General features: G+C 37.5%; 1 protein-coding gene across 1 annotated transcript in view; it reads right to left on the bottom strand.

Annotated features, from left to right (window-relative positions):
• RB1 (retinoblastoma 1) overlaps positions 1–22,520 on the bottom strand; it is an 85,393-nt gene that overhangs the window by 45,749 nt on the left and 17,124 nt on the right. The window contains exons 5-17 of the mRNA XM_009999080.1: positions 20,970–21,008; positions 20,120–20,187; positions 18,519–18,629; positions 16,264–16,412; positions 14,061–14,138; positions 10,675–10,784; positions 9,567–9,644; positions 5,604–5,691; positions 4,867–4,983; positions 4,139–4,195; positions 4,019–4,050; positions 3,851–3,927; positions 3,299–3,501 (exon numbers count right to left, since the gene is read on the bottom strand). Of these exons, the coding sequence (XP_009997382.1) occupies positions 3,299–3,501; positions 3,851–3,927; positions 4,019–4,050; positions 4,139–4,195; positions 4,867–4,983; positions 5,604–5,691; positions 9,567–9,644; positions 10,675–10,784; positions 14,061–14,138; positions 16,264–16,412; positions 18,519–18,629; positions 20,120–20,187; positions 20,970–21,008 (1,207 nt within the window). The remainder of the gene's footprint in view (positions 1–3,298; positions 3,502–3,850; positions 3,928–4,018; positions 4,051–4,138; positions 4,196–4,866; positions 4,984–5,603; positions 5,692–9,566; positions 9,645–10,674; positions 10,785–14,060; positions 14,139–16,263; positions 16,413–18,518; positions 18,630–20,119; positions 20,188–20,969; positions 21,009–22,520) is intronic.

The following is a 22,520-nucleotide window of genomic DNA, read 5'->3' as shown; positions in this document are numbered from 1 at the left end:
GGATTGATATGTTATCTTCAGAAACCAGTGAGAAACAGAATCCTTCCCATGAATTCAATACAGCTTCCAAAGCCAGATAAAAGTCAGAGGCACTTAAGCTGGTTTTTTTTTTGAGAGAAAGAAACTATGCAAGGCCTTTTTTCCTCACAAAAGATCTGTGACAAGTACAACTACAATAAATTCAACTATTCTGTATTCAATTGTGCAGTTCCTTTAAACCTCCTATTGAAGTCCTGCTTCATAAAGCAGTCCGGAGAATGAGGAAAGCCTGGATAAATACAGATGTGACTTTCCAAAGAGCAGACAAGCCTTTTAATGAAATGTACTACCTGCAGGGGAGGTCAATTCTAAACAAAAACCAAAAAAAATGGGGGAATTTGAGTTGCATTATGCAAAGATTTGTAAATATATATTTTTCAAATGTTTCTAGTCTCCCATGCTTTTTTCTTCTTTCTTCATTTTAACTTTTAAAAAGAAACACATCCTCTAACCACATTAGGAAACCTACTGAGATTTAATCTTTTAGGATTATCAGGTAGCTTGTTTAAAATTAACCCAAAACAAGCACTTATTGTGAGATATGCCTTATGACTAAGCAGAAGTCATCTGGATTTTCTATCCTTTATGGTGTGTTTGGAGATAAGTGATACTTACTGGTATGAACTAAACTTCTCTGCCTACCCCTTCTTGAGCAAATTACTAATTAAGCAGACACTTGGTAAACCTTGTGTGCCATTACATGGAGATAATATCTAGGTAATGAGAAGACCAATATCCAGGTAATGAACTGTGGAAGAATCTAGCAAACCACTCATTTTTTCACTAGCTGAACCTTTCTGAAACACCTGACCTCAACAGCCTTGCAAGTCAGCCACAGAAGCATTTTCTCCTGTTGCTAATAAATTACACTTTTCGGACTAAACCAGCCAATATTTAGAAGTGAGGCACAGGCAGATTTCCCACACTAGAAGACCTATGGCTTTATGTTTCTGTGTGCAGCCTTACACTGTACCAAGATCAGTTCCTTTGCTGCACTGACCCAAGGACTCACCATGATACTCTAGCACAGCTACTCTTTTGCTGCTTCTCATCTCCTGAGCCACTACTGTGCAGTCTGCTGCTTACAACTCACAGCCTTTCCCCTATGGGCAGCTGGATGAGGCAACAGAGGCCAGTGCTGAATCACAAGGTGCCTGCACACAGGCTCCAACTGCTCACAGCTGGCTTCCTTGGCTTCCCTCAGCTTTTGAGGGAACCCTGTTGTGCGCCCTCTAGTGACAAACCTCTGGCAGCAGGAGATTGCAGACTGTCCTGCGTTTGGGAAGACCCAGGTGGAACAAGATGCACAGGTCCATGAAGCAGAAGGGCCCATGGATACATGGGCCTATTTATCCCCTCCACTATGCTCCACTCCACTCATCTTACTGGCACAAGATGGTGGTTGGTGGTCTCCTCCAACTGAACTGCTTTATTCTACTAACACTCAGATCAGCTATAAAAGACACACCAAATATAAACCTCTGGCAAATCAAGAAGACAGATTCAATATATTAAAATACATTCAAACAGAGCACTTGGAAGACTTTAAATAATCCTGTGCTTGTTGTCGATGTTACAATTTGTTTCACAAAAGCCTGCACCTATATTCTTAATTTTTGAAAACACTTTCACTTTTCCAGTCTGAAAGCCTGAGTACAAACCAGATTATCTGCATATGATGTTTGAATGACTGCATAGAAACTGACAAATATGGCTTACTGCTGATCAGTAAGCTGACTTCCAGCTGGTTTGTAGAAGACAGAAGGAACCACTTTTTGCTTTTAGAGTCAAACTTTGGTATCTCTGTCTCTGCCTTTTGTCCTCTGAACTTCATAGTTCTCAAATAAGCACTCTTTATATGCCTGCAGGCTTCTTAAAATACTGCCTGCCTCTTGAAATACTGTCTCATTTACCCTGTTTCTGTAAGCTTTGGTAAAAGGCTCTTGGCCACAAGTGCTTTCAAGGAAGTCTTATTCAAAGAACAGCAAAACCACAAAGAAATTAATACAGAAATGGAGAGGCCACGTGCATCTCACAAGATACAAAACAAACATGCAAAAGCATTACAGAGGGAAAGACTGACACTCTGGTACAGCAGGTAGAGCACTGCACCATAAATCCTGAGGCACATGCACTGACGTGGTGATAAGCATTGAGCTGGATACACAAGTCTTGGCTCCCCCAGTGGAAAGGTCACTCAACTTCCTAACAGGGCATATTAACGGGGCTGCCAGACTTGTGCCCATCAACTGTGTTGGCAAGGGAAATCGAGTGGCAAGGGCTGGTTGGCACAAGGCAGCCAACCAGATTCAGTGTGAAGCATGGCAATCACTTCCATACACCCCTGAGGTCAGCGTGCTGAGCTAGAAACCTGAAGACAAACAGAGCTCTCCCTGATCAGGCACAACAGTACTCCTCAAGTCCTGCAGTATAACCCCACAGTCTGGTAAAGTACCACCCATACTAGAAAACTGTTGACTTTTGACTCTGAAGTCATACACAAACCAAAAGCAGATCACTCTGAAAGGAAAACATGCCTCACAATTAAACTATCCCATTACCCATGGCAGACTGCGTGTATTTTAAACTTGCCAGAACCGTAAGATATGGGATGGATTCTTAAACAATCACTTTATGTCTCTCTGGTCAAAATTAGCTGTCTGTATAATCTCCTGTTCCATGGCATTAAGAGCACTTTTTTGGTTTATAAGTAATATACAATACAAAGAAACAATGTTTGATTTACTGAGATCCAGCCTATAAAACATCAAACCAACCTCCCAGCATTTTATTTTAATGGCATCCAAAAATACCAAAGTGACTGAAGTGCAAAGGACAATGCAAATCAATATTTGAAGTACTATTAACAAATAAACCAGATGCAGAGAACTAAGGCCCTATTACCAAGTGGGAATGGCAAATGGATAAAAATTAACTTACAAATAAAAGCATAAAATGTATTTTCTTTGGCACCAAAATGCCATTCATGGTTATTACCCTTAAGATTTGTGCCACACTAGTTAAAATGATGTTGGCTTAAAATCACCTAAATCAGCAGAGCCATGTTGACTTCCTCCTCTGATATTCTGATAAAATTTTTTTCAAAACCTGAAGACATGCCAAAACTTGTTTTGCTCTTCTATTTTGCTAGAAATGAATCACAGCCAGACTACAACTTACTTTGTAGAGCTGAGTGTGATTTTTTTTTCTAGCTATGCATGTTATACACAAACAAATGCTACTTTAAAACATTACTTACAGATTGCCAAGCAAGAGACTCCATAATTTGATGTTCACAGCATTGCAGATGCCTTATCATTTCCCTTGTTAGGCTTGGTTCTGCTTTAATAAAGCTTTCAATCACCTTGTAGAAGTCAAAAGCTTTTAAATCAAATACATTGAGAATCCATGGGAAAGACAAGTTTGTTTCAGCACTGGTACCATCACTCTGTGAAGTATTTCCTGCAGGGAAGATAACTAGTATTATCAAGAGTACTATATTCTTTCACTTCTGATTTCTTTTTCCTTTTTGTATTGTTATTTTCCCCAACATTGAACACTTGTAAGATGCAGCTGGACAGAGTGCTGGGCTATCTTGCCTAGACAATGCTTTTGCAAAGAAAGGACCAGCTGATCCTTGAGGTCACTTCCAACCTGGTACTCCATGATTCTATTACACTGAATCATTGCTAGTTCAGAAATTTCAGTGAGCACTTTTTTTCTTCCTATTTACTATATTTTCTGTATAAGAACAAATGGCAATACTTATCACTAAATAACAATGCTATTTAGGACTTTAGGTTCAACTTACTGACATATGTAGCCATGACAACCTCAACAGCACATGCCAGAAGAGATGTATGGAAGATGTTATCATTCAGAAGTGTGCTAAGGAGAAAGAAAGTTATTAATACTTGTTCTAAAACTAAAAGGGCAGCCTTTGATAACAAGGTGTGATATTTCAGGCATGATAACATACCTGAAATTCTGCACTGAGAGGCGCTCTTCCTCCTGAAATGTATACATCAAACCAAGCTCGTGAATATTCTGAGTATTGGTAAAAGCAAAGCCAGCACTAAGCTACCAGTACTACACTTACCGACTTAAGCATAGACTCCATTACTCTGTAATACAGACGTACTCCGAGCTTGTATCGCTGGGAAAAGACAGGAAAAAATGTTACAAGAAGTTTTAACAGACTGCAACAGGCAGACTCTCATGTCTTAACAATTCAGAAAATTTTTGGTTTTTAAAAGAAACCATAAAGAAACCATTATCCCCAGCTCCATTTGCCAGGATCAGCAGAGAGTCCTCAGAGGTTACTAGGGTGATGTGACTACCCCAACCACATGGAGACTGATTAACCAGGTATTTATGTCAATCCATAACTAACAGGATAACAAACAGTGCTGACAGACATAAGACTGTCGAGTACAAACTCGGTTGGATTTGTTCTCCAAAATCCTTGTTGAAAGCACAACTTGCCTACTGATTTCGTAAGGAAGTGAGTCATCTTGTGCAGTTGTAGGCTAAATTACTTAAGGAATGCAAAGTTATGTTTCACTAAACATATACTGCCCAGCCCTTTTCCCATTCTTCATTAAAGTATTTTCAACATATTTCCACCCAATTCCCTTTATTTTAAGAATTATTTGTTGGATATTATCTTTACAGAGCTTTAGAAAAAATATATCTCCATGTAACAAGATGAAAACAATCTTGTTACTTTTTACCTTCATTGAAAGAGGATAGTCAATTAATCAGGTCCCACATAAGGTAGTACCACCAGTGTTCAAATGAGTAATACTCAGTCAAAATTATAGTTACCTGTGAGCCAATCTCAGCACATCCCTGTCCAACAGCTTCAGCAAATTTCTTTTTGAAGATGTGGTGAAAACTTTCCACTCTTTTCAGAATACTATCCTTAGGGTTTACTGTGCAGTTCTAATAAAGTACAGGAAGAAGGACAGGAAAAGGAAAGGCAAGGGAATGTTATTTTACTTTAAAAACTTGATGACTTAATCACATTAGTCCTGCTTCACTTTGTAACACCTCTCAAGCAGCTCACCAGTACAAAAAGAAGTGGAATATGTAAAAGAAACAGAATAATTGTATATGATTCAACAGTTTCTAGTAACTCCAACTTCGTATCTCACATGCAAACAGATGCAACTAACCCTACTAATACATGAGTTGTACTATTGACGTTCATGTCTTTAAAGTTAGAAATATTTTTAAGTTGCTCAACGTGGACACATGAGAACCCCTGTGAGTACATCCTCCTTCTCTTCTGTCTCTTTTTTATATCCCCTTCTTTTCACATCTAAAACATACGCCAATAGACCTTAATATTTAGTGCAGTATCAAAAGGGTTCCAGTACACACCAGTTAGAAAGAAGTATTTCTAAAATTATTACATTTAAACCATCCCAATTAAAATGTACTACTTCAAAAATGTTTGTTAAGAAAGGATTTTGAAAAACATGCAGCCAATCTGTATATGTACATTTTACTTGAGTGATAATTCCAACAATCTTTCACAAACCCTCCTTCCAGTCACTTACATTGAAATACACGATGAGAGTATCTGACGGTTTATCAGTTGCTGAATTTAAAATCATAATCAATTGCTGAATGTTATTCATTGCAGCTCTGGAAAAATACAATAAAAAGCATAATAACATTAAGTTTCACTTAAAAGCTTCCAGAAACTGAACAGCAATTCTACAACCAACAACAAAAAAAATATTATTTTAGTTTTCAACTCAGTTATCAAACAACCTTCTGATAAAACCTGTTGGATTGTGTCAATCACTGTGAATTCTAATAATCTAATTAATCATCTAATTTTTAGAATGATTCCAATCCATAAGTAAACAACAAAAATAACATAAATCAAGTAATAAACACTAACAAGCACTTTCAAAAGCAATAAAATGGTGGAATTGCAATCCTTGCATGTGAAAATACTCATTAAATTAAAGCAACTCCCTAGGAAAAAAAAATGTCTTTTATACAAAACTAATACAAAAACCTGCTGAATGAAGACAGCTTTTATGTTTCAAACCACCTGTTCTTAAGTGTAATAAGCAAGATGTATCCAAATAGGGCAAACACAGGAAAAAACAGTCTTTTTAACATCAACGCTTTGAAAAAACTGTATTTTTCAGAGGGACAGCCTGTCAACATTTCCACGAGCAACGGAAGGAGAATACAGAATCTTCTCCCTCCCTGGATCCAACCCAGAATTCACATTAAAACTTAAATTCTTACTTTAACTCCTATCCCCTTTATTTTCAATAGAAAGGCTACAATTTTTGTAGTCCTTACTCTACCTGCTGTATCTGTAGCTAGGTTAGAAGGACCTTAAATACAAAATATTCTTAACTTTTAAGGGATTATGGTGGGGAAAATGATGTGGACATTAAAACAAATGTTTTGTTCCCAAGAAATACAAACAAAAATTATTTACTGTCTATATGAAAAGTAGATAAAAAATATGAATAATGTTTTATTAACTTGGATATACTGAAGTATCAAAGTATGTCTCCGTATACAATCATACTGACATTTTTTTACAGGTACAGAGTAGAAAAATAAAAACAAAACAGTGACATAAGAACTATCTGCATCTCTACTTAATTCTATGATTAATGCCTACAATTTTCTTGCTAATAACAGATACAAAACCACACACTGATCCATATCCAATGTATTAATGTAGAAAACTACTAACACTAACAAAAGTAACACCAGTATTTCAGAAGAGCTGTAATAATCTAAAGAATTTAGAGTCTTTGGAAGACAAGTGCATAGGTTCCTGTTGTTTATTCCACAGGAGTGGGTATCTCTCTGAAAAGCATTTTTCATTTTCTCGGCTAAAACTGATCTCCTGATGAAACATTTTTCATTACTTTCAGAAAGATCATTATTTTAAGATAACAGAACTTGGCCTCTTCTCAAATAGCTTGTACACTATCCAGGAGGTGACAGAATAAATATAGTCAGGAAAATAAGAACAATAATGATCTTGTCATAGAGGACATGAAGATATGTGCATGAGCCAGCATCTAAATAGCCCACATTTCCAACTTTTAGGGATATCATGTGTTGTTCTGCCTTTATTATTTGCACATACATACAGAACTAGCAATGTATCCAGTACATCTATAAGTACTCCTGTGACCTGGCTTTTTTAAAAACTTATTTCAAGTTGTGTATTAAGCAACAGCATTAAGTTTCTATTCTTCTGGAAATAACAGTGTATTAATATCTCTCCTAACATCTAAGAAACAGTTTTATTCTTCCAGTTGTATTGTTATTTTCTGAATTGTGGCTCTTGTCCTTTGGTGAGTTTTCTGTTTATTTGTTTTAAATTTATGTGCTATTTAACCTCAATTTGGCCCATATCACTCAGAAAGTAAGTGGAAACAGAAGAAAAGTCCAATCATTACAATTGTAGTAGTGCAAAGATCCATTTTTCTTTAATCTCGTTTTTAGAAGATTTTGGTAAAATCACTTCTACCAAAACTCTTAGTAATAAGGAAAAGTGTAAGGGCAGTGGAAAAACATAGAATGAAAACAGAATTCATTCTCATTATGCTCTGATCCAGTACCTACTGTCATTTCACCTATTGCTTTCTATAAAAATTCTCAGATACAAACCCACTCATGAAAATTACTAAATTCTCACCAATTTCAGGGGGCTTTAGAGCAGATCCTAGGTGTCTAGATCCAGGAACAAGACATTATTAGAAGAGTCAAAGTAAAAAGTATGGTGCTTTAAACATAACCTGTAAGGGGTTCCACTTAATGCAGGGAGTTAATGATCCACTTTCCACTCTATGCTGGTGATCAAAGGTTCACTGCCATCTAGTGACAGTCCTGTGGCTCAATGAGAAACAGTTCCTACTGCCCGTATCACTGCTGGTGACCAAGCCTTCACTGGAACTGTCTTAGATAGATCAGTTTCAGAAAACTCAGAGAAAAATCAAGTGTGGATGGAAAGAATCTAAATAACTTGTTCGACCTTCTCTCAAGATCAGAGTTGGTTTAGCACACTTCAGATTTTTAGCAATGTGGAAACTTGGTACTCCTGGACTTTATTAGTAAGACTTGCATGTCACAAAAATAAATGAAGCATCTTTCTCACAGAGTCAGTTTTTTTAAATGCTAGTATAACTTAAAACTGTCAATAACAAGTTACTGATATTTGTCAAAAACTGGATTTGTTATCAACGACCTTCTTGTTAAATACACTGCATGTATATAGATGTATTGTATATAGATGGTCTAGTTCCTGGTATCATACATTCAGCACGGGAACTGAAAGACAGACTGATGCCTTTATAACTAAAAAAACATCACTGGCAGTTAAAGAATTTAAGCATAAGACTAAAAGGGAGCACTAAAGCAATCCAACCAAGCCTTCCGCAGTCACAGGCAATTAAGTTATTTCATCTACTGATCAGTATCTATCTCAGCTGCATGTCTCCATTACTATTTTTTTGAAGAAACTTCTCAGAACTTCACTGCTTTGTTGGCTGGAAAACAATCTGTTTCTGCAGATGACAGTTAGTACGTTTATAGTGGACACACAAGCCCAGAGTCTAATCCATTCTTCCACAAGTATATAAACACTGTAGTGGCATTTTTAATAAAAACAACCCCAATTTTACTCATTTGAGAAAAGTGAAGTAATAATTAAGGGTATCATATTTTAACTTATCTCCACAGCATGCTAAATGAAAAGCGTTTACACAGCAAGCCTGAACAAAAACACCGTCCAATTTTATTAAACCTGACAGCTTAAGAATGACTGCCCGCACAAACACTCCTCTGTTTGTCCACACAGCACATGGCACTGCAGTGACTCAGCTCACTGGCTCTTGATTGTCCAGCAATTTCTAAGCATTACCAGAGAAAAAAAACAAACTGATTTTGTCAAAAATCTATGTGGCACAAGGAATAATTGTACATGCAGATCTCCTTTCCTTTGGTTAACTGAATTCAAGCTATATTTGTCTGTAGATCAATTAATCTCCAGTTAATACCACATTTTTATCATATCTGTTTTTCCAATAGACCAAAATATGTATGCACTCTGAAATGTTCATCATCTTCCCAAGACAGAAAAAAAATACTAAGAATAAAAAGAACATGGGAGAATAAATGCGTGTGCATATGCAATCTGGTATCAGGAAAGGAAGCCAGAAGACACAGAGCTAAAGATGGGAAAGGAAGATGGAAGTGTAGCAGACAGAAGTACTACCATGGACGTATAGAGCTGCATTCTCATAAGAACAAATACAGTAATCTATTTTATATATTACACAAGTCAGTAAAAAGCTTTTTATGTTTCCCAACTACTTCACCGGGAACCGAGGGCACTCAACACCCCTCTCTACATGCTCACTGCTCATTAGTGACCAGACTTTTTGAAAAACAAAACAGTTGCTTTAAAATTAAAACAACACTCTAAAGATTAATATTTCTACTTAGGATGTGAAACAAAAGAACTCTAATACCGAACAGGAGTCTGTGGAAGTGTAAGATTAGGTTCCTCATCCGGATTGTTTTTTAGTGGTGTCCTCTCCAACTGTGAGCTACAGAAATGAAAAAAAAAAAAAAGTTACTAAGTACTACTGTAATTCAAAATTGTTCCTATAAAGAATTATTATTATTCTGCAGAAAAAAAAAGTAAACTATGGAACAGAATTTTAGAAGATCTAGACACCAACCAATCCAATTGTTCAAGCAAAGTAACCTTAAGTCCCAAGCAGATCTGCTTTGGGCAAAATGTTGGACTAGGTGACCTCTGAAGCTCTCTTCCAACTTCATTTTTTTTTTAGAAACCTATTTATAGCAATTTAATTTATAAGTACAACTGGTATTAGCTCCATTTCAATCCAATCTTAAACATGTATTTTTCTAGCATAGATAAAGTCACAGACTCACACTGTGATCTCACATTATCTACAGCAGTGAAAATATTGACTTGCCAGGAACCACCAGAATTTTAGAGTAAGACAGTAAGAACTCAAATACGTCTGTATTACTTAACAGCACCAGTGAACGTGCCTGGGCACTGGCGCTCAACTGCTTATTCTGCTAAACCATCCATGGCGTATTTCTGTCCCATGCAAGCTGCCATTCCCCAATTTGTGGGTACAAGTCAGAAGTCAGAATGGCCTGAGGATCACTTCCAGCAGGCAGGTTCCAAACGCCATCTGCTGTTTTCAGGAAGGAGGAGCTGGAGAGTGAGGACCCAAGCCAATCCATGACAGAGCTGTAACACCACTGGACAGATCTGATCAACTGGAATGACACAGCCTCAGCCTCCTCCTCCTGCTTCCTAAGCTTCTCCTGGATGACAGAAGCTTGCACAGAGTAAGAACTAGAGTAGAACTTCCAAATAATTTTAGGTAGAGACACAGTCATATGTTTTCTAATTACTTAAGCTATAACATAAAGCAAGGCTGGGGTTGCCAGTAATACCTTAGCTGAACTACAAAGCTAGGACATCAACAGGATACAGAAATCTCCATTTAGAACATGCAGCAGGGGGGGAAAGGCAGGAATCAATGTAAGTTCACTTTTCTTTTATAACATGAAAGCAGGAAATGGAAACATTACCATGCTATAACATCAGGCTGTAGAGTTTCATCATGATCCAGAAATAATCTTGCATCTATATCTTTGCTGTTGAGATACAGCTCTTCATACTGTTTTGAGAGAACTTCAACCTCAAAAAAGATTGAAAAAAACTTATATAGTTTGACAGTTGACTGAGTAATATAAGCTAGTCCTACCTTATTAATACAATGCTGAAATACTAAGAGAATGACCATGGAGCTCACAAAGTTACTTCTTACACAAATAGCTGAAACACACCCAGAGGAACTCTTCCCATGCACAAAGACAATCTTTAAGAAGAGAAAACAATGTACGATTATGAGGTTTTTTTGAAGAAATGTAGGTTTTAACACCATAAAAGAGCTAAAACTGGGGTGGGAGAAATGTGTCCACTTCTGGTGCCCCCAACATGGAAAGGATGTGGAGATGGAGCTCTTGGAGTGTGTCAGAGAAGAGCCACAAAGATGATCCTATGCTCCAGGTTGAGCAGGACAGGCTGAGACAGTTGGGGCTGTTCAGCCTGGAGAAAAGAAGGCTCTGGAGAGGCATTCCAGTACCTGCAGGGGCCTACAGGAAAACTGGAGAGGGACTTTTTACAGGAGCTTATAGTGATAGGATGAGGGGCAATGGCTTTAAACTGCAAAAGGGTAGATTTAGGTTAGACATTAGGAATACTACGTGCAGTTCTGGTCCCCACTACACTAAACAGGATGCCAACAGGCTGGAGAGGGTGCAGAGAAGGGCCACAAAGACAATCAAAGGACTGGGAAGCCTGACATACAATGAAAGGGTGGGAGAACTGTGTTTGTTCAGGCTGAAAGGCTTAGGGAGACCTTACTGCCATGTTCCAGTACTTAAAGGGTGGCTACAAAGAAGATGGAAACTCCCTTTTTACAAGGAGTCATGTGAAAAAGACAAGGGGTAATGGGCACAAGTTACTCCTGGGGAGGTCCCAACTGGACACGAGAAGAAAATTTTTCACCATGAGAACAGTTGAACATTGGAATAAACTCCACAGGGAAGTGCTGGATTCCCCAACAATGGGCACTTCAAAGACTCAGCTTGATAGGGCACTGGGACATCTCATCTAAACAATGCTCCTATGTAGAAAGATTGGACCAGATGATCCTTGAAGTCTCTTTCAACATAGCATTCTGTGATTCTATGAAATCAAACTAATGTTTCCAAGATTTAAAAGCTTTCAGAAAAATAAGTGTACCAAAGAGCAGGAAATGTAGCATGAGTGTCCTCAGAAAAGCTGTAAGACCATCTGCAAGGTCCCTGTCTCTGCTGGTTTGCAGGTGAAGATCAAGACCCAAACTCAAACCCTCTTGGTTCTGAGTGCAAGAAGAGTTTCCCATTTCCTATGTTCTATATATTCGTAATGGTATCATTTTTAATAGACATGCCTGCTTCTACATAAACATAGACGATTATTTGATATCCACATTGTTTTATAAATTACTTTTAGAAGCTTTTTAGTTGGTAAGATCACATATTGGTAACACTCCATTCTACATGAATAAGTTTGTTATTTTTTTTTTGTTGTTTGTTTTGAATGTCTAACTAACTGAAAGTCTGGAATTTTTTTATCAGGTCCAAATACTAGACTCAACTTCAAATCTGCTGCTGTGCTCCTGCAGAAGTAGGCAGGCACTTCAATTATCTGTTCTCTGAGTCTTCAAGCATACTAAATGATGCTCTGCTCCAGCAAACTCCTGCTACAAAAACAGGCAACAGTGCACATGAAGTCAAATGAGTCCCCTTCCAGTTCCAAGAAAAAGCAAGCTGCAAATATCTCCTACACAGCTTTGCTCATTATCCTCGCCTTTTACCTTGGCCAAATTAATTTGCTCTAGACTAATCTCATGGTAAAAACTTTGAGATTAGGACTATGAAATCACATATTATCTTTAGATACCTGTTATCACTTCATTTGTTTTGTTTTTCATGTTAATTATATTTTCATTTCTCATTATCGTCCTAATGGCTTATGTGTTCTTTTTGTCTAAAATATTTCAGGTATTTTATATACTTCTAGAAACTTTGGATTCTCACTCCAAAAACCAGCAGCTCTTAAAGAAAATGGCAACACTGGGCTAACTGGGAAGAAACCTTCAGCCAGATCTATTAATCAGTTCATAAAGCCTGACCATCAAACACACAATGAAGACAAATTAAATACCAATACTGAACCTCAAAAGCTTTTCTTGTTTTGGAAACAATGTTAAAGTATATTGAGTGGTCAGTGTTTTTTTATGAAAACAGAAGTCAATCTTCATGTCTCATATTACTAGCTATTTTACTGATGATCTCAGCCTATGAGTGATGGTTAGTTGGATTACATATATGAACTGATTACCTCTGAAAAACAGGTGTAACTTTCTGCTTCGTTCTAAAATATCCCCCACGCACTCAGGTTTCAGGAGTAAGGATTGTGTGACTGGATTCTTCTTCAAATGAATATTTTATGCAATTTTTCACTAGCAGTTTTAGACTGATAATTTGGATACTATGCTTAAACTGAGCAGCTCATTGATTTGAGAATAAATGCCCTTTGCCTAGAACTTCATACAGCGCTTCTCAATTACATATGTCCATAACTTTAAAAGTCTAAACAAGCTGCTGATATCCTGAAATTTATTTTGGAAGAGATTAAGATCATTAGTGGATCTTGTATTTTGTCCCCCACCTAACACACTATGGAACTGAACAGAACACATACTTGGATGAATCTTTCAGCCCTTCAGTCTGCTAAGCTTCAGAGCTGCTTATTTTCAGGTTACCACATCCCTTGGTGCGACACAGCTAAACCTACTGTTTTGAGAATGATGGATGTGAAGAAGGTACCTACTGAGGCACACTCTTCCATGTGACTGCAGAGAGGGAATCTGCTGCATCCAGACAACAACTCAGGAAGATGAAAGTAATTCTGCACGGACACAGCAGTCCAACCTGTCAGTTGTGAAACTGAGCCTAATCTTTCGGCTATCTCTCCAACATGACTACAGTAACATGTCTCAATTACATTTAAATTAAGGTGTGCATTTTATGACTATGCATTTATAGACTGACTTCAGAGACTTAATAGAGCAGTAGTGTTTTAGATAATGGCCTCAGTAGGATCATGGATATGCAACCCTTATGCCATGTTTTGCTTTGAGCAAGAACATGGATTCAGCTTCAGGAAATAAACTTATTAAATTCAAATGTAAAAACTAAATATGCTCCATGAACACTGGGTCCTTGCTAAGCTACATTCCTAAAAAGAATGCATTTTGCTAGGTGATTTTAGAAAAACCTATTAGAACTTTATCAACATGTAAAAAGAATCTTAAGTAACTTGGTATGAAGTAAAGCACCGTCGTTGAACTGTCTTAAATTACCTCCAGTAGCCCATTTGAAGTTCCAATACCAATAGAATTCAAGAAAGGAATAAAGTTTGTGAAATATACATTTTTGACCTAAAAAAAAAGAAAAAAGAAAAAACGTAACATTACATAACAGAGGCAGCCATGCATAACTTTTTTCACATCTTTAACACAACACTAAATGAGACACTTCTGTAATGCACTGTGTTTTGTTTTCAACATAGCAAGAATTAAATTTCCTACATATCCAAAAGGTAGTGAAATGTAAGCATGCAGAATATAGTCCATTATTGGAACATTAAAACTGGGAAAGAACTAAACTTCCCAGCCCTCTTCTATTTCAATTTTCATCGTCTACTTGGGTATTAAACCAAAACAAAACAGTCCTTCCCAGAATCACAGAACCTTAGGGGTTGGAAGGGACCTCGAAAGATCACCTAGTCCAACCCCCCTGCCAGAGCAGGGTCACATCACACAGGAACGTGTCCAGGCAGGTTTTGAATGTCTCCAGAGAAGGAGACTCCACAGCCTCTCTGGGCAGCCTGTTCCAGGGCTCTGTCACTCTCACAGGAACGAAGCTTTTTCTGATGTTCACATGGAATCTCCTGTGTTCCAGTTTGCACCCATTGTCCCTTGTCCTATCACTGGACACCACTGAGAAGAGGCCTGGCTCCATCCTCCTGACACTCACCCTTAATATATTTGTAAACATTGATGAGGTCACCCCTCAGTCTCCTCTTCTCTAAGCTAAAGAGACTCAGCTCCCTCAGCCTTGCCTCATCAGGGAGATGTTCCACTCCCTTAATCATGCTTGTGGCTCTGTGCTGGCATCTTTCAAGCAGTTCCCTGTCCTTCTTGCGCTGAGAGGCCCAGAACTGGACACAATATTCCAGATGTGGCCTCACCAAGGCAGAATAAAGGGGGAGGAGAACCTCCCTTGATCTACTAACCACATCTACACTACAAGGGCACATTGCTGGCTCATGGCCATCCTCCTGTCTACCAGGACCCCCAGGTCCCTTTCTCCTACACTGCTCTCCAGCAGGTCAGCCCCCAACCTGTACTGGTACATGGGGTTGTTCTTCCCCAGATGCAAGACTCTACACTTGCCCTTGTTGAACTTCATCAAGTTTTTCCCTGCCCTACTCTCCAGCTTGTCCAGGTACTGCTGAATGGCAGCACAGCCTTCTGGTGTGTCAGCCACTACTCTCAGCTTAGTGTCATCAGCAAACTTGCTGAGGGCACACTCTGTTCCCTCATCCAGGTCGTTGATGAAAATACTGAATAGCACTGGTCCCAGTACTGACCCCTGAGGGACTCCACCAGTCACAGACCTCCAACTAGATTCTGTCCCATTGACCACAACTCTCTGACTTCTTCCTTTCAACCAGCTCATGATCCACCTCACTACCTGATCATCATGGCCACACTTCCTCAGTTTATCTACAAGGATGCTGTGGGAGACAGTGTCAAATGCTTTCCTGAAATCAAGATAAACCACATCTACTGCTCTACCATTATCTATCAACCTAGTTACTTCTTTATAGAAGGCTATAAGGTTGGTCAAACGTGACTTCCTCTTGGTAAAACCATGTTGACTGCTCTTAATGATCCTCTCAACCTTGATATGCTTAGAGACAGTGCCAAGAATAAGTTCTTCCATCACCTTCCCAGGGATGGAGGTAAGGCTGACCGGTCTATAGTTACCTGGGTCCTCCTTCTTGCCTTTTTTGTAGACTGGAGTGATATTTGCTGTTCTCCAGTCCTTAGGCACCTCTCCTGTTGCCCTCCTGTTGTCCTTTTTACACAGGAATAGATTTATCAGTGCAGAAAAAGAGAAGTGGGGTCTTTAAGGTCCCACATAGAAGCTATGTGGTTTTTGTGTGCATTTTCTCACAGTGGGATGCAGCTGTGAAAACCAGTCAGAACAGCCTTGTATCCACACACTACAGGCTGTGATCAGCACTTAACTCTCTGCTGCATTCTTCACTCTTCCGTTTAAAGGTATCACCCATTCCAAAGGGCTTGGGTTTTGTTTGGTGTTTTTTAATTACCTGCTAGAGAAGCTAAGAGAATGGCAGAATACCTCCATTATTGAACTTGAGGGAACCGTTAGGCAAGCACAACTATTGAGATTTTAAAAGACCACTTAAATAAATGCATATTCCAGGTGGGGTTTAGCAGAAAGATCTAAGAGGCTTTAAAACACAGGCATTACCTCATCTAAATTACAACCATGCTCTTTACAAAGGACTTCAATAACTTTTGTATCAGTATCAATTTGCTTTGCAGTACGTGTATTCCTGTTCTGACCTCTTCTTGGAGTTCGAGCTGAACCATTAACAGTCACTGCAGTCACAGCAGACTCTGGAAAGACAGGCAGAACCACCATAAGGTTAGAGTCTTCTTAAGAAAGATTTAAATTATTAAACCTAAGGAGATTTAAATTTTTATATGGTTTTTCAGGTCCTCTTCTTAAATATTTCCCTTTTCATCTTGCTGAAAAAACATAATTACAGGAAGTATATACAAAAAGAAAACTAAATTTTAAATTCCCATATCAGTATTTGGACAGTTTGCTTTTTAAAAGGTCTTCCACACAGAAGGTAACAGCACCTGCTCTAAGTAGCTTTGAATAAGCATTGGGTTTGCAAAGTTAGAGTAACTATTTTTTCTATTTTTACAGAAGTGTGAAAGAAGGAGCTGAAAGAATAACTCCACTCTATGTGGCTGAAGTGAATGAAGCCACACAAGGCTTAAGTGCTGGTGGGAACCTGGCATATAGTTCTGCTGAGAATTCTTCCTTCTCTCAAATACTTCCAAGCAACAAATAATAAAAAAAATAGTTCATCTAGAAAAATATATCAAAACCCCTTAATTAACTGAGGTAAAAATGTTTCATTTTATTACACTTCAAAGTAGAAGGCTTCAATACTGTCAGCTTGAAAGATCTAATTAATCATCATGCTGCTCTTATTTGTAAATTCATCTGTATTTGATAAATGTTCTGAGAAAAACTGACACTATACTGCTCGGGTGGTTGCATCTTAATCTCCTCAGATCATAAAGCCTGACATCATTTCTCAGAACATGAAGCCTCTGGGTCACGAGGATTTGAACAACACGTTGTGTTGTTTGCTAGAAGAATGAAGCGCTGTGTAACAGTTCAGACAGGACCTGCACATGTCATACAGCTTCAAGTCAGAAATACAGTGCTTCACACTTAAGACAGTGATACACATATTCACTATTTCATCTGAAGTAGCAGCATGTCTTTTCAAGATACAATGCACAGAACCAAACTGTTCCTAATAAGGAGCTCCTAGTCTTCATAGTTTCACTGAAAATATAAGTGTGAAGAGAGTTCAGAAGCAGCTTGTTCCAATTCAGTGCTCTTTGAAAAACATGTCCATTCAAGCCAACTGTGGCTGTATACCATCTGAAGTAAGTAGTACCATATGTCTGTCCTACAACTGACAAATTTAAATTCAACATAGTATTGAAGGAGGGGGATTTGCTTGCCACAAGCCCATCCCTTCCCACCCTTAATTTGCACTGGCATTAGAACAAAAGCAAGAAAGTTTTGGTATTAAAAAAACAGGTTGTTTGTTCTTACCTGCAACAAGTAATTACTAGGTCAGATAAGTATCTTCCAAAACATGGAATTTAAAGAATATAGCAGGGAATACATCATGTATTTTATCACACTGTTACCCAAATGGGTGTTTAGTTGTGAAACAAAGAAATAAAGCAAGTAAGCTTAGGCTATAAATACTAGTGTTGCATCTAAATCCAGCAGAGGATAAAGCTAGTTAGAACTAAAAAAATGTTTTCTACACACTGTGGTTCCAATTACTTCAGGATATCAATTCCATAGCCTGCAGAAGAAAATATTCCACAAAACCAGAATTCTGTGTTTGAAAAAGAAGTTACTGCTGAACAGAAGTTTCTGTAGTTGATTAAAATTTGCCAGTAACAAAGGGGAAGCAATAAAAGCAAAGTTACCTGTTTTACCTCTGCCATTTTATTTTAAGCTACCACTGCAGTTAGGTTGTCTATCCACCATATATTACTTTTAAATGCCTGTATAGTCCAGTATCTTGTACATTTCTGTTGCCATTATACTGCTGGATTTCAAAGAAATGACAGTCACAGCACCATCTTTTCCTATTGTTAACTCAAAGCAAACCTAAGTAATAGTTTTCAGTCATCATCTACCCAGAACTTGAATTTTTTTACATAGCAAATGTATGGCAGGAACAGAAAAAAACATTAATTATATTAAATACACTGCCACATTCAAGTAAATTAATTCAAGTTCACCATCATCTTAATTGAACTAAAGTATCAAAAAATCCATTCTAATAAGCTTTAAAAGTTCTGTTATCTTAATTATTAATGTTAGCATGACTCTAAAATAAATTTCAACCAATTTACTTTCTATTTTAGTGGGAAAAAAAATAACATCCTTACTGTATGGTTCCTTGAGCATAGCAGGAGGTGACAACTTGATAAAATAATCTAAGACACACAGCAACAAATGGAAAGAAATCACCAGGTCATCTTCCACTTGCAACACTTTACCTGCAAATATTTAAAAAGGTAAAGAAAACATTGTGAGATGTCTAACTTAATTTTAGAAGTAATTTTGAAAAAATACATATTTGGAAGTTCATTTAATAAAACTCTACAGTTAAAATTCATAACATGTTTCTTCAAAGGTTTATTGATGCATACATAACACATTCACTGTGCACAAAATCCCTACCTCTGTGCTGCTTCCTGATTTCTTCTTCGTTTTACTACAGTGGAGTAACTATATTAATTTACTGTAGTTTATAGAATAATTCACTTGCTTGTATTTCTCATGCCTGTGCAATTCTCCCTCAGTTTCTTTTTTGTGGTCTTACACAAGCTCTATGAAAGCTACTAAGTAACCAGAAAGCAGAAGTTGCCAGTTTATAGTGAAGAGAAATTCAAACATGCTATCACACAATGTGCTCACCTGCCAAACTTGTATGAGATTACTTAAGAATCACATAAATATTAGCCCTAAGAGTACTTTCAAAACTACATTATTGCAGCTGTTCCCAAATTATCATTCATATGCCAGAGTTGATCTACAGAGCCATTCCAAGACTCCAAAAATCCGGAAAGCTGATAGCGATCCAGAACAGCTACAAACCACCACTTGTGCTCTATTTACACATGCAGTGTTTGTATTATTTTTTATCAGAATTAGAAAGCATCACTCAGGCTCTCCTGTGACTTCAACTATTTGCTAGTAGATTTCAGCTTTCCTTATTCTCAGTGAAAATAGAGCCTAGAACAACTTTGTGGGTTTTGCTTTACACTTATACTTGGAGAGTTCTAGCAAAAAAGCTGATCCAAAACTGATTTTGATGGCAGAGATGTGCACACTTTGTTGATAACACAGACCTGCAGTAAGCAGCAATTAAGATACCTGACTCACTCATTTTCAGGGGAGGAGTACAATGAGACAGAATTCCATGGACTACTCCACTTGTTTTCATCACTTAGTTCTAACTGGAACTTCTGCCTTTTCAAGAAAGAATTGTAGCATTCAAAGGGCATAATTTCAGGGACTGATTATCTTATAATAGTATCTTATTGTTAAATTTATTTTATTTATTTATATTCTCTATATTTATAATACATAATGTATTTATTATATATATAAGCCAATTTTTTTTAATCTGCTAGTCTTTTCAGGTTATCATCCTTTATTAAAACATTGGCAGACTACAAAGCACCACAGAATAGACTTAAACACAGAATACCAACCTTTAAAGTAAAAAAGAAAAATACATCTTAGAAAACTTAAAAACATATATATTTATATACAGGAAGTAAGACCAGTTAATAGAATAGTCAAACTGCATGAAAAGAAATGTTACTGAGTAGCTACAAAAGTCATGCAGTCAAAACATTCTGGGCTTCTACTATGCATATCTGTAATAAGGATGCTAATCTCACACCAGACGTGTAAAACAAACTCATAAACTCAATTCAACAATATTCATTAAGATAACTGTCTTTTAATCAAAACTCACCTTTTGCCAGCAAAAAAGTAATCCAATAATTTTTTAGGACTAATACAGAACTGAGTTCAGCAGAAATCCTGTAGAGACACAAGACCAAAGACTTTGCTTTAACAAATCTGTAATAATTAACTTTAATTTCTGAAAACATGTTTCAGTCTTTGGAACAATTTAGCACAACATGCAACATTTCCCATATAGTTAAGTTTATAAGTTAATTCATTCCATTCCCCAGGCAATTATGAGTACACATTTGAAAAAGTTAAGTTTCTGTAAAGCCATTCAAGGATTGGGAAAGACCTGTTTCATCTTTGGAGAAGTTAGTGTAGATAATTCACTTAACTGATACGAGCTGTCTTCTCTCTTGTGCCTTCAAGAAACACCCTATTCTCCAGTCACAGCATGACTGCAAGCTCACTTGGGAGTTGCTAAGGCATTTTTTCATCTACTCATTTGTTGCTATGATTAGAAAGCTCACTCCCCAAATGTTCATTTCCACCATGCTGAGACACCCATTATTGGGTGGCAATCCTTCATGGAAGAAGTGATTAAATACAGAATCACAGAATGGTTTGGGTTGAAAGGGACCTTAAAGATCATCTAGTTCCAACCCTCCTGCATGGGCAGGGACACCTCCCACTAGACCAGGTTGCTCAAGGGCCCATCCAACCTTGAGCACTTCCAGGGACGGGGCATCCACAACCTCTGTGGCTCTCATCTCACTGAAATTCAAGGTCCCACTAAATCAAAATTAAACACATTATATACTATGACTTAGGTTAGTCTTAATGGGTTAAAAGGTAAGTGCCAACACATTTTACATCCTATCCTGACAAACACAATTTAGGAAAGTCAAACTTACTCACTACTAGGTTGTTCCAGATAAATAAGGCCACAAGTCCTAGGAAAATAAATAAATAAATACATAGATTTAAGCACTTTTCCAAAAAACAAACTATGCATTATCTTCGACTTCAATATAGTAAAAAGTATGTCAATACACAAAACATTCTGGCACTAAAAAAATGCTGACATTTGGAGCACAGATTAACAACAGACCAACTGCAGCCCTGTCTGACCTGAAATAGTGCTGTTGCTTACATGCAGATGTGAAAGCTTAAACAGGAAAACAATTTTAATTTGGTATAATAAAATTTGCTATTGTTTTCATCCAGAAAGAGAAGATTTGGGGCTTGTAAATCACAGCAAAATATGTGCTAGAGCTGTGCAGAACACTCCATAAAAAGGCATTTTAAAACCTTTACTATTTCTGCAGTGTCACTGCAAGCCTTGTGGTGTTATGTTGCTTCCTAATTATTGTAGGTACATGTCATTTCAAGAAATAAATTCAGTTTGTTCAAAAACAAAACAAAAAACATTTCAAATCCCGTTTGAAAAAAATTGTTACTGCAATTCAAGTTGCAAAAAAGTAAGCAAGTGAAGAAGTTAGAGGAGGGACAAAAATCAGAACTTGCCTGTGTAAATCTGCAATGACACTTTTATACCCCAGAAAAAGACATGGAGTTACTAAAAAAAAAACAACTTTCCAGGGTCATTTAAGGAATATTAGAGAGCCTTTTTTGGTTTGGGAGGCAAAATGTTTCAGTGATTCCAATTCCTACAGGTGAAAGATAACAGCATTCTGAAGCAATGGTATCAAATAATACAAGCATCATAGAATGATGCTTCAATGTTTTAAACATGAAACAGTTTTCTACAGGTATGTGCGACAGAGTATTTCACAGACCAATTTAAAATCACCTCAGAGGATATCAGATCTTGCCAATATGCATCTGTGCTAGCACATATTAGCCTGTAAAAGGACCTAAAGCCCTTATCACCTCTGGCTTCACATTAAAGCATAGAGTTCAGCAAATTACCCCCCTGGAGTAACAGCAGCTCAAAAAAGCATCCATTTGAGAATCTCCTGACTTTCAAGTTGCACACAGAAAGCTCTCAGCACTCTGCTATAAGCACATTCAATTTGTTCTGTACAAAGAGAATCCCTCTCGATTTTCGTTGCACAGTCAGCTAAACCACTTTGGAAGGTTTATATTGTTTACAAGTAAGAACTGCTAATAGAGCAGGATCTGCAATGCCCTTAGACACTGGAACAAACAGCCTTCAATCCCAGATCTGGGAGAGAGAATCTATCTTATTGTGGTTTTTGTTTTTTTCTTTCCAGAGCTCCATAAAAGAAACTCTTGGATCAAGATTTGGGAACGAGTGGGCAGGTAGAAATGGAAAGTCCACTAAATAAGAAGAAATATTAGACAGTAAAACAATCCTCCTCATATCTGTAAAAAGCTTAATGAAAGGACTAGCAACCATTTGTCATGTGCTCTCACTACTGTTGGCACTGCAACAAGGGGTTTGTTTACCAAATCATTGCAATAGCTGGGGAATAAAATGT

The sequence above is a fragment of the Chaetura pelagica genome, unplaced genomic scaffold (genome assembly GCF_000747805.2).
Source record: "Chaetura pelagica isolate M959 unplaced genomic scaffold, ChaPel_1.0 scaffold226, whole genome shotgun sequence".
NCBI lineage: Eukaryota > Metazoa > Chordata > Aves > Apodiformes > Apodidae > Chaetura > Chaetura pelagica.
The sequence above is the reverse complement of the archived record's forward strand: the minus strand, read 5'-3'. Positions and strand labels throughout refer to the sequence as shown.